At 38.5% G+C, this 12,458-nt stretch overlaps 1 protein-coding gene across 4 annotated transcripts in view; it reads right to left on the bottom strand.

Moving 5' to 3' along the window:
• The window catches only part of DISC1 (DISC1 scaffold protein), a 207,661-nt gene that overhangs the window by 139,397 nt on the left and 55,806 nt on the right, over positions 1-12,458 (bottom strand). For all 4 annotated transcript variants that reach the window (XM_055714247.1, XM_055714245.1, XM_055714249.1 and 1 more), the window contains 3 exons: positions 8,630-8,780; positions 5,209-5,338; positions 1,020-1,255 (listed from right to left, as the gene is read on the bottom strand). In XM_055714247.1, the coding sequence (XP_055570222.1) occupies positions 1,020-1,255; positions 5,209-5,338; positions 8,630-8,780 (517 nt within the window). The remainder of the gene's footprint in view (positions 1-1,019; positions 1,256-5,208; positions 5,339-8,629; positions 8,781-12,458) is intronic.

Raw genomic sequence — 12,458 nt, 5'->3', positions numbered from 1 at the left:
AATCTCAGAAACACAGGTATAAGACACTGTTAAAACAAATTAAACTTAATTCAAGAAACTACTTCCCATAACCTAATTTAAAATTTTAAACAAATCTCAGAAGAGAGCAGTACGTCCTCTATGAAATGTTCTGCTGAGTTTAAAAAAACCTGTATAAATTAGCACACATGAGCAGCAATTTCTCATGAATGTTAATATAACCAAACTAAATTCAATAAACATGAAGGGAGAAAAAAAAATTGCAAGCAACATAGTTATTGCTTATCTGGAAGAAATGCAAGTTCAGATAAATACAAATTTTATTTTGTCCTGGTGACACAGCAGCAGTAACACACTTTCAAAGTTCCATTACCAATGTCCCATTGACTGCCAGTATGGTTTAGGCCCCGAGCGCTTCTATTGCTTTTGTAAATAAAGATGAGGTTATTTCCAAAAGGTTACCAAAAGCAGCAACTTTTCCATTTAAAGGAACCATATGCTATGCATTTAACTGTAGATGTCCCAAAAGTCTTCATGCTGCATCCCCTCCCTCACTACTTCCAGTTCACGGTCTGAGCCTAACACTCATCACGTCGGTCTTCATCATGACTGGAAGTTCACTGAAGCAAGAAGCATCTCTAATATTTATTTGGATGGTGCCTAGAACACACTTCCAGGCTGTGAGACATATGTTTTAATTACTGCACTACGAAGCTGGGCAAAAAAATTCCACCGGTTAACAAGAAATAGTTTAAAGTGACAATAGGTATTAACAACTGATGGATACATATGCTTTCTGTAGGTGGCTCTACCATAAAAAAAATACTAAGTGCAAGACTTCCAAATAACTACAAAGCCTTCCTTCCTGAGGAAGCATATTAATATTAGAACTTCAACATCTGTTCTTTGAAAATTTTAAAGTGTCTGAATCCAGCTAATTAGCTGGCACAATTATGAAGAACACCGCTGACAGCCATTTCAACAGTACATTGGGGAAGATACAAGACTGCACCACTGGCAAGATATTGAAATTTAAATACCTCTTTATTGTCCCCGGAAGATCCAGACTGAATGGAATTTGATAGGAGGATGCCAAAGTGTCATCCACAGCCTTGCTTACTTCCTGTAGTTCTCTCAGAGAAACACAGCCAAGCAAAGCAGTCAGTTCACAGTCCTGTGACTGAATAAGCCGATCTTGCTCTTCAATTTCTCTTCTCAGCTGTTGATCTTTTGTTTCTAACATGGCCAGTCTTGCTCGGAGGTCTTCAATTTCTTTCTGCATAGAAAAGAAACATGAGTTTACTATGAACCCTGTAAAGAACTCCCTCCGCCCCTAGAAGAAGTCTCAGTACAAGTCTCAGAAGTAACATGAATTAAGGTGGTCCAATTTAGCACCAATATTAAACGAGAAGACATTCTTTTTGTTGACATACAAAAATTCTTATACCTTTTGTACTTAGAAAATGTAGTGCTTCCACAGTTGGAAACTCCCTACTTTACATTTCAACACTAAATTTCAGGTTCCTCTTCCAACAGCAACTGCCAGACACATTTTACCTTTAAAATACGTGGGTATTTCCAAGTTAAAAACTCCTCCAAAAAACCCAAAACCTCAGAGTTCAACCATGACAACAGAATCTTGCTACAGACTGGTAGCTATCTGAACAACCATCTCTCTGTCCTCCTGCAGAATATTCCTGCAATAATTCCTCTAGGCTTCCAATCAAACATTAGGCACGGGATGCAGGTGGTGAATCACTGTCTGGCTAGTCCTTTTGATTGTTAATATTTAATTTTGATTAACAGCACAAAATCCTACCCTGGCTTAAAATGACCAGAGCTTCAAGGTCAGTTGTACTCTTGCCAGAAGTTCAAACCCCATGCGTTACAATACTGATGTCTCTTGCAAGAGCACGGTCCAATTTTTCCTTGAAAACAGATCGCTTGCACCCAAGGAAAAAGCACTTTGTGAAGGAGTCTGGGTTGCTGAGTTAATAAAGTTATTTAATAAGTGGCCCTTGGCTCATTTGTCCCAGAATTTGAAAAGTAAGGGGAAAAAAACAAAACGAAAACCAAACAACAAACACACACACAGAGAGAACTACTTCCTATCAAAGTAGTTTAATACCATACTGGAGAATTTTATTGCATTTCTACATTTCTTACCATCTCTGTGAAACTTTGCAAGCAACGTAAACTATTATCTCCGCAGACTGAATGTTCACCATTTTCCATACAACCAACAAGAGGGGTTTCTGAAGTGCTATCTATAGATTCTCAAGAGAAAACAAAGCTCATAATTCCATCCTCTGACCACATTCAGTCCAGAAAAAAAAAAAATAATGGGGAAAAAACCTCCAAAAAACCAACAAAAAAACCCCACCCACAAACAAAAATTTTTCAGGGCTAACTAGGCATTATAACCAACATTAGAAACTACCATATAGCTTTTTATAGCAATTCACTCCTTCATTCTGTCTGTAAAATGGCAGTAAGAATATCTCTTCATCCAAAGCAACATTACGGAGATAAAATTAAGTGGGTTTGAATCACTTAGATGCCATGTTGTTTAATGCTGTAAAAGAAGCCCATTCACAAATTAATAAATCTGCATCCAAAAGGGAGTTTGAGTGGCATACAGTAAAAGGGTGCTGGGGCCAAATACTGAGTAATGAAGATAAAACGGTACTCTGAATACCTGAACAAGCACTTTCCATCTTCAGCAATGTATGAGGCAGGAATCCAAGGGAAAAAAAAAAAAAAAAAACAACAAAACAGGCATGCTCACACAATTAAAGATTCTCATAAAACATACATAATATGCACAGATAACTAACTTCGGCATTTCTTTGGTGTTGGAGTGCTTCAGTTCGAAACCTTAACATTCTTTTAAGATTTTCAATGTAATTTAAGTGAATTTTAGTTCACTAAATGCTCACTTTGTCACGCTTTCAGGCTTGCTGTACTGCAACAAGCTCCCTGAGTATCACCTAAAAAAAACAACCAGAAGAAACAGCTCTTGCATGTTAAAAGGTTGACTGGCTCAAAAATTTCAACTTATATTACTGCTGAACACTAGATTCATCAATTATTTTCCTCCTTTTTTGGTTTTAGATTTAGTGACAAGAGAACAGAGTGGCCCACGTTTCAACCCACAGGCATTTGTCAAGGACAGAAAGGTCAGCAGGCCAAAACCATCAGTTTTGTTTCTTTCAGTCTCAAATCAGTCTTTTAGCACGCACAAAGGACAATTCTGTCTCTGTGTTACTGGTTTGGGAATGCTGCCAAAATCTTAATAGGCTCTACTTAATACAAAGACCTTCATATTCTGTGAAAAACGTAGTAATTGCAATCACCGCAATAAGCAACCTACATGGGAACAGAGAGGGAGATGAACAGAATTTGGTTTTACAAACACACTTTTAGTACTGAAATGTTTTTACAACAGAAATAGATACCAGAAGCACACAATCTGCATTCGCAGAGAGAAAGCTGTTCTGCTCAGGAATAGTTCACAGGCATTCTTGGGAGAATGGAAATTTTAGTCAGTAAACTGGAATTCTCCCACATCCTTTTCCAGAAACTACAAGAAGCCTTTAATGTGCTCTTGGTCAGCCTCCAGGGACAGATAAAAAGGACTTACAGTCCCAGCACGGAGCAGCAGATGATACTCGGCTCACTAAACATAAGCTGGAGTTTTACTTTGTGGGTTTCAGTTTAAGCTGAGATTTCTAACACGACAGTTAATCAGTACTGGTTGTAAAGTCCAGCTTCACTTATGGACTGGTGTTCTCCATGAAGTACGGACTGCGGCAGAAACCTTAATATGAAATTTTACATACTGTCACAGGCTCTCAAATCCCTGAATACAAATGCAGAACCAAAAGGAGAGAGGGCAGAAGCAAAAGGAAAGGAAAGAAAAGTAGGGCTGAGGAAAAAGAAAAAATTAGTAACAATGACTTCAGATCATGTCAGATTTTGGGCAGAAGCAATCCTTAAGGGATGCTGGGAGCTATCAAACCGCATAGTCCAGCCTTCTCCAGAACCTCAAATTCACAATGATTTTGATCAAATGCTCGTAAATAGTATGCCAGTACAGCAACTTGGCTCATTTGTCCCTAGTATAACTACATAAAAATAAAGATTCACCTGGAGCCAGTATAAAGACTCCACATCCACTAATGTTTTAAGTGCAGCAGTTTTCAGTTGAATATCTTGAGATGGTTGGCTGGATATCTAGGTCACCAAAAATAGTTTTCTGGACACCGATAATGTTGAACTACACTGTCTCCTCTTATGTGTTGATGAAATAAATCTAAACAATACAAAGGTGATGACTAGGATAGAAAAGACACTTCATCTAAATAAGATTTTGCAATGGCCATCTAAGATGCTTTTCTCTATTTCCTTCTAGGTTTTATATATATTTATGTGTAGACAAACACGCAGATGGTTATACTATTGGATCCACCAAAGGAAGAAAAATATCGAAAATAATGAGATTTCAAGGCAAGACCACAGAAAAAAAGAAAACTAGACCTACTAGCTAGGATGTCACATTGCTGAGCGTGATCACCAAGGTTTAAAAGGAGGTGGAGGAAAGATTTGTACTAGACAGTAAACAGATTTTTGAAGGCTAGTGAAAAGAAAGAGCTGAATTTTGCTTAAAAGGCTTGCAGATTTAAAATTGGACAGAAGCCATCTTAAAAATATTCCATTTGCCAAATTACCACGTTGTGACATCACGTGTCAGTGTAAAGTTATTGTTGGCAAATGCCAACTGCTCTGTGACGATTCCTTCATCCTTATGAAATGTATCAATCATCTTTCAGGAACAAAAGCTGGTGAATTGTGTATTTCTAGTCAGTGCTAACCAGAAATGGATGAAAACCTTGTCTGCAAACAAAAATTTCTGAAAATCATTGAAATATTAAAATGGCCAGTTAGAACATAAAAGGAACACTTTAAAAGATAATGAGGAAAGTTAAAGCGTGCACACCAGCCACCAAGCCTTCCAGTTCTGCTTCTCCATAATGAGATTAACACAACTCCTGTGGCTGCCATCTCCAATCATCACTTAGATTATCAACTGGACCACAGCCAAGGCTCTAATTGCTGCACAGAAGCAAAGTCACTATTACAATAAATTTATTTAAATCTGTGTGACAGCTTACAAGCTTTTTCGCTACACAGCACTGGTTCTTATGGACAACTTTGCAGTCCTGTTACCTGTAACCATTTCTTTTCTTGAAAAAGTTGGTTTCGTTTTGTGGCCAAAAACTGCATCCTCTCCTGGTAAGTGGACCTCAAAAGTTTATGCTCGTTTTCATGCCAAAGCTGGGTTTCTTCATGTCTAACCCTTTGAAAAAAAAAAAAATTACAAAAGCTAAAAATCAGCACTAGCACCAGGTATCGACATCTCAAAGATTAAATAGAACAGAATACTACATGTTACCTTCAGAGTCATAACATACCATCACCAGAATGATTACATTTTAAGCAGATACAGTTAGAGAACAAGAGATTTTTCCTTGGCATATCTTCCTTTATTATCTCAAACATTTACACTGTTTTTACAACACGCTGAAGAAGGAAAAAGGAAAACTTGTATAGCTTCAGGCTTCCCCCAGCTTTTTCATATTTCAGAAATTTATCCATCACTGCCTTGAAAGAGACAAAACTAAGGCATGTAATTTCTATCAATATAGAGAAAAATCTCTCTTAGACAGAAGTTTAGAAACTTGCCAAAGCCATTTTTGCAGCTTCTGTCAGCTTTTGGAGACTACATTAGAGATCATCTGGAGTGTTTGCTCCATGATGCCAAATTTTACTTTTCTTTTGCACAGCGAGTTCTTTCAAAATCACAGTCAGCGGGAATCCTCACAGTGGTCAGTACAACCCTCAGCTGTAAAATCTTTGCATGATTGGACCCCAAGGCAACCAGTGCATTAAGTGTCAAGTCTATAATCAGCCTCTCAAAATGCACCTACAAGCAACGCAAACCTATTTTGTCTTGCACATTCCTGCATAGAGGCACGCATGCTTGCAAGGCCAATTGTATTTCTGTGTTCACCTCTAGAGACAAGCGCATGCATTTCCACATAAAGGGCAGAGATGCATTTCAATATCTTGTTTAAAACAAAGAATGTTTTTGAAGCATGACTTCTCATTGTAATCTTGCAAAGCAAATAATTCCATGCCACATACAAAACACGCATCGCAAGTCTGGTTTAAGCATGATTAATCACACAATTATGATCTCATGCACAGCTGTTTAACAAGCGTGTGGAACAAGAGGTTCCAGTCTCTTCTGCAGGACCGTCAGAAGACATGCATCCCTCTCTGTGGGCTGAAGAACGTACTGAAAAAGCAAAATAAAACCCTGGTACTAAAATAAATGGCATTAATATTTAAACAAAATAGACATAATGACAGTGCAACCATATTTTTGTAACAAAAAAACAGATCAAAGAGACATCCATATTATGAGGTGCTAGGCCATCACTGTGTATGTGCCTTACAATCATTATAGATTGCTGTGGCTCCAACAGACCACACTTCTCAGCAGCTCTGAAGCCACTTTTAGCCAGAGCTGCACCTCTCCAACAGCTGTAGGCAATAGAAATTTCTGAGTGGCCCATCAAGATTTCGGAAACATTCCACAACAGACATAGGTTATTCTCAGAAGCTCCTCTGAAATCCCCATGTACGTCTGCCTTCTTGGTACTGAGGAAACAGAAATAAGATCTCTGATCTCACCAAACCTAGGTGCTCGCACATACACGGCATTGTTCCTAAGCTAAACATAACCAACCCTGGGCTCCTACCACCTGCCCCCAATATCCTGTGTCAACACCGAATGCACTCACCTAAAATCTCATCTCAAATAAACAAATAAAACCAAACTGGGGCATGAATTTCACTATTATGTATTAAACTACCTGCCATACACACTTTTCATTTCAAAAGTTCTTTATTTGCAAAAAGATGAGACTGTCTTAACTACAGTAAAACTGCAATGATCTGGTCTTCTGGGGCTAGTCTGATCATCTTTTCAGTTTTCCAGGTGAAAAAAGAAATCTTGGGTATACTGGTTTTGTTCCAATTGAAATTGGAAACTAAAATAAAACTGAAGCCTACAAATTTTCCTTGAAGAAATGCTCATGTTTTCCACCCTGTACTATCTAAAAATACTGTTGGAAGCAGAAAAATTTTAAACACCAGTATTGAAGACAAAGGGTATGTTTGCTACGTCAACAAGAGAGTCAGACCACAGATAAAGCAGTGTAAAAGGCTACAAGAATCAAGCCAGGAAAAGAAAGGGCATCACAACAACAGTCAAACTCAAACACAAAGGCAGGCGTGTGCACAAGGCAGAAAAATGAAGAGTATATTCATGTGACACTGAAGAGTACACTGCTCTCAGACCTGTGCAGAGTTGCAGATACTATCATCCAAAGAACAGGAACACTTTCACAAAAGTATATATATTACATAAAAAATAGATTATCTACACATATAGGAAAAAAAATTAAGCAGACTATGTATTTCAAGGATGCTTTAGTGACTCAATTTCTATGACACCAAAGACAACACCACCTCTAAAGCAAAAGTTATCGTTACAAATTAAGGCATAAATCAAACACATCTTAATGACAAAATATAGAATGCTGTATCCTAATCTTCAAGGAATGGTAAAATGGCTTCTTAGGGCTTTAGAAGGTAGGAAGAGACAGCTCTGAGGGAGGGCAGTTTGTTTTAAACCTGCCTCATTACTAAATACTATAAATAGAGGCTAAAAGTACCCTTAAAAGTTTCAAACTCTGCAATAAAATCCTATTATCTGTACTGATTTTATCCAATTTTCATGTCTAAAAAATTACACCCAAACGTACTGACTAGCACACTGCAGCCTTTTTACGTACAAGCTGCCAGAAAACAGGTTTTCCTTCTTTCATTTGTGTTACTGCATTTGAGAATAGCTTCCAATATCTACAAAGAATCCTCTTTCTTCTAACAACAGTAACCACAGCATAGCTGAAGACAGACCTAGAAATTGAGACAACGTTTTCTTCCTAAACTAACTACCTCCCTTGGGTCATCCAACACATCTTGCATTCCCCCAGTCTTTGAAGTTGTTATCCCTTCAAGAGAAGGTTGAGAATTTATTTCTGTGACTTTGTACAATGCTGAGTACATTACTGCCACCTAACAAGTGATGCATAAAAGGAAGCTCCCGAAGATCTATTCATATCAAAAATAAATCTGTTTTTACTTTATATTTAAATATATCTTTTCATTGCCTGGAAAAGAGCATCAGAATTAACTCCACAGGGAACCATTGCTCAAGCTGCCTTGCTGTTGTATGCTCAAGCTGCTGTGTCAAGGATTCAATTCCATTCCCACTCAACATCAGTGAGATAAGTTCCATTTAATACACCAGTTTGTGATCACTGTTTTTCAGTGTTGTCCTGAAAGAATAGCAGAAAGAAAAAAGGTGGGGGGACAGGGGGGATTTTCACAAACAAATTCTATATTGATATGTTAAATGGTCTTTAAAACTTTTTATTAATATTATTCATAAATTGTAGTCTGCATTTTGAAAAAAACAGAAGTACCATTTTACATAATAAGAAATCAACAAACTTACTGATGATCGGCAGCCCAGCGCAATGCTGCTTGAACTTGGGTAACAAACCTATCCAAAAAACTCCTAACTGAAGGATGTCTTGAAGGAAGCTGAAACTTTAAAGAATTTTTCTCTTTCTCCAGTTCTTCCAGTTTCCGTCTAAATTTATCAGCTAGAAATCAAATTTGGGGGAAAAAAAAAGTTAATTAGCAGTAACAAAAAGGTTCCATTTTACCTGAAGAAGAAAAAAGGTCAATCAACAAAAAGTAAAGACCACCTCACAGACAGTTCTTCCCTCTTTGGTAAAATATATTGGTCTGTTTTGCTCAAGGATGAATTACTAAGACTACAATGGAAAACATCAGATAACCAGGATGCTAAGCTACTTTCTTCTATGACAAGGACAAAACTGCCAGCTTCCCAGAACTTTCACAGAGTTTTAATTTGGTAAGGCTCCAAAGAATTGGCTCAAAGTTATCATCTGTGCTTTTTTCCTAGAGTAACAGCTCTGAATTCAATTCTAAGAAAACTCCTACTCTTCACTGCTCCACTTTTAAAACAATCTTAGATGGCAATTACACATTTGAAGTCTAACCTGTTTAAAAAAATTGTATTGTTATTAGGTCAAGAAATGAACACATACACATGGTATCTCAACAATATATTTCATCAGAAGATGCACATGGAATTACAGCAATTTAACAATTAACTTATGCCAGGCTCTCCCAAGTTATGCTTACTTTATCATCCAACAAAAATATTTACTTTCAAATTTAAACAAAAACAACAATGGTTCTTAAGAGATTGCTTTGACTCTACCATAACATAATACCTACACATTTCTTGAATTCTTCTCTCTGTAAGTTAGTTATTTTATGTCCCTGTGTTGAAAACAAAGGAACACAGTTCCATTTTTAATTATTATTTCAGTACATGTATTCTCTATAGTGCCAGTATACTAGCAAAATCACATACGTGACAGGTAACAAGCTTGGCTGGCCCAAGCCAGAATGCCTTCGAGGATATATTGAGCTAGCCCACAAATGGAAAACCTTTACAGAACAGTGCTTTCCTCCTGACCTCGCTGCCTACAATTCTGCATGATTAGCATTCCTTCCCTTCCAACATTTTCAATACAACGTGTTACTATCAGAACATCCATCTGTGCATGCTTTTTACTGCTTATTGCTTTCTTTATCCTCTGAGGGGTTTTAAGAAGAGGGGTTGTTTACATTTTCTGGTTTAGTGAAGTGATCCAGTTTTACAATAATCTATCATTAGTACTGATTTCCCTTCTGCTTCTGTGCCGATGGGGTGGAATAAAGACACAGAATGAACTAATGAGACTAGATCTTCTCCCTAGGCCAACAGACTGTTCTAGGGCAGTTAAACTCATGGTTTTGCTATTATTAGGGTGCAAAATGCTGCCAGAAGGCTCTAGCTGAAATGATCATCATCCAAGTTACTGCAGGGTCCAGCCCTTCCGCCAACAACCATGCTCCTCCTGCAAAGGAGAAACACCTTTCCAGCAGCAGAGGTGAACTACATCTGTGGCATGTTTCCCAGGGAGCAGAGCTGAAGACATTTTCCCTATCCTGATCACCACAAGGAGACTGGAATTTGGGCCCAGGTGAGATTCCTGAGCCCATACTTTGACCAGAAAAACATATCAGCATTTGCATTTCGTGTGGAATTCCAAATGCAGTCAGAAATACCACTGTTACGACCAGAAGAGTAAGGGCTGGATTGCGACCAGTGACCACATAACACCTGAACGAGTGGAAACACCTCCTTTTTCTCAAGCCATTCACCATCAGGCTTCCTGCGTTACCCACGCGGGAGTCGCAGCAGCCCTCTACACCCATTTAACGACGCTGTCATTTTTCTTCAACGTAATTATGCTCACACGGTGTTTGTGCGTCCAATTGTTTCAGTGTTCTAGTCCTACCCATCCTGGCCCTAGAAACAGGCTATTTTGGGAAGGAAAACAGATGAGAGGATCCACATGCCTATTCATTCCCTCTCTCATTAATCCTTGGCTGCATCCCGCTACACAGTATTCAATTAGTTTCTACTAACAGACGTTTCTAAATAATTTGTTCCACTGGCATTTTATAAGTGCTATTGCTGCCCATATCCGCTTGTTATCTCTCAGCACCAAATGATTTTTTTAATCCTTTCAGCATTGCAGTTTAGGGTTACGTCTCAAGAGACTCCAGCAGCATGGAGCTGAACACTGCTGCACGCTGCTTTGGGGCTCTTCTGGAAAGGAAGAGATCCAGGCACCTCAGTGCCAGCTGCAGAGCGGGGAACCGTGCAAATAAGGCTCAATTCAGTCCAGCTTTCAGCCCTGCAGCTCACCAGAGATCTGGATTAAGCAGAAGTAATGGAAGTGATCAGAAGTCTAGCAAATAGGACGTGTGAAAAAGAGGGCAATGCACAGGGTTCTTCGATCTAGTGGAGGTAAGGAGTGAGGGGAGTAATTTTCTGTGCTATTATGTGCTGCAAAAAAAAAAAAAAAAAAAAAATGGTAAAACAGGGCTTTTCACTTCTTCTCACAATTTGAGTCCTCAGCAAAAAAACTGAGTTGAGCCAAAGGACACAAGAAAAAACATTAGATATAGTAAAGCACTAAACCGAACTGCTTGGGACAGAGGAAGTCACCAACGTTGGTTTTCAGGTCAGATGAACATCGCTCAGGAATAGCTCCAGCATAGTTTTTAAGACCGAGGCCAGCAAGATCAACTGTCTTCTCCTGAGATCCCTCCACACCAGATTTTCCAGGATTTTTCAGCCAAATAGCAGATGCAGGCGGCCTTTGCTATTTGTAAGCCATCAGACTCAGGAAGACCACCTTCTTTTGTCTTCATTTTAGTCTTTTAAGCATGTTACCGCAACAGAGAAAAGACCTTCACAGAATCCCACAGCTCACCAACAGACTGAAACACCAAAAGAAACCACAGGCACTCAGATACCTCCACCACACACAAAGGCTTAATATGTTGTTGCTCTGTCCCATACTTCACATCAACGCAAGTCATTTAAAACACAGCTTGCATGCAAAAAGTAACCCCTCCACTTTGATGAAGTTCTTAAATGAAGGAACTTTAATGTATTCAATATATACTGTTTTACAGACAAGCATTTGGAATAAGACTTAATTCTCTTTACCAGCTTTTTATTTCACTGTGTTCTGTTGCTAGCTTGCTGCCTTGCAGCAGTCCCACAGACACCCTAGAAAAAGCTTCTACTTCAGTGCAAACAGCAAAAATTAACCCTTAAATTGCTGTCCATCCCGATCCATTACTGCCTGGTACACTTCAGACATCCCACTCAATTTAAAGTCAACCCAGAGCACAGGCCTGGAAGATGCTGACCAACTACTGTTCTCAGTTAGCAGCCAGAGAACTGCATTGTCTCCAAAGACCGTGTTTTGTAACAGCTTTGAACAAAAGAAGCAATTTACGTAATTTTAATCAAGTATATGAGAACATCCACATATTCTGATATTTGGCTTTATCCCCTTGATGGCAAGGTTCAACTTTATCAGAACTATTCATCATCATTTTTAAAAAACTTAAGAAAATTGTCACAGTCTCATTAGCTACGTATTACATATATTTATGTTTATTTATGTCTGTTCTTTGCTGATAGGTGGGAAGATGATCAATCAAGATATTCTACAAATTGCTGGACATTAAGAAAGTGTTTCTTCAGCTAGTGAAAGTCATTTGGTCCTGCTCCAGAAACCTGTAAACAACTCCCCCTTTCCCTCACTTCCTCCTGTCATGGTCAGGTCACTGGTACAGAGCAAAACATTTCCTACCTTCCATTCAACCCTGCATATGGA

This window comes from Falco cherrug, chromosome 6 (assembly GCF_023634085.1).
Source record: "Falco cherrug isolate bFalChe1 chromosome 6, bFalChe1.pri, whole genome shotgun sequence".
NCBI classification, from domain to species: domain Eukaryota; kingdom Metazoa; phylum Chordata; class Aves; order Falconiformes; family Falconidae; genus Falco; species Falco cherrug.
This window is presented reverse-complemented; position numbering and strand designations above follow the sequence as displayed.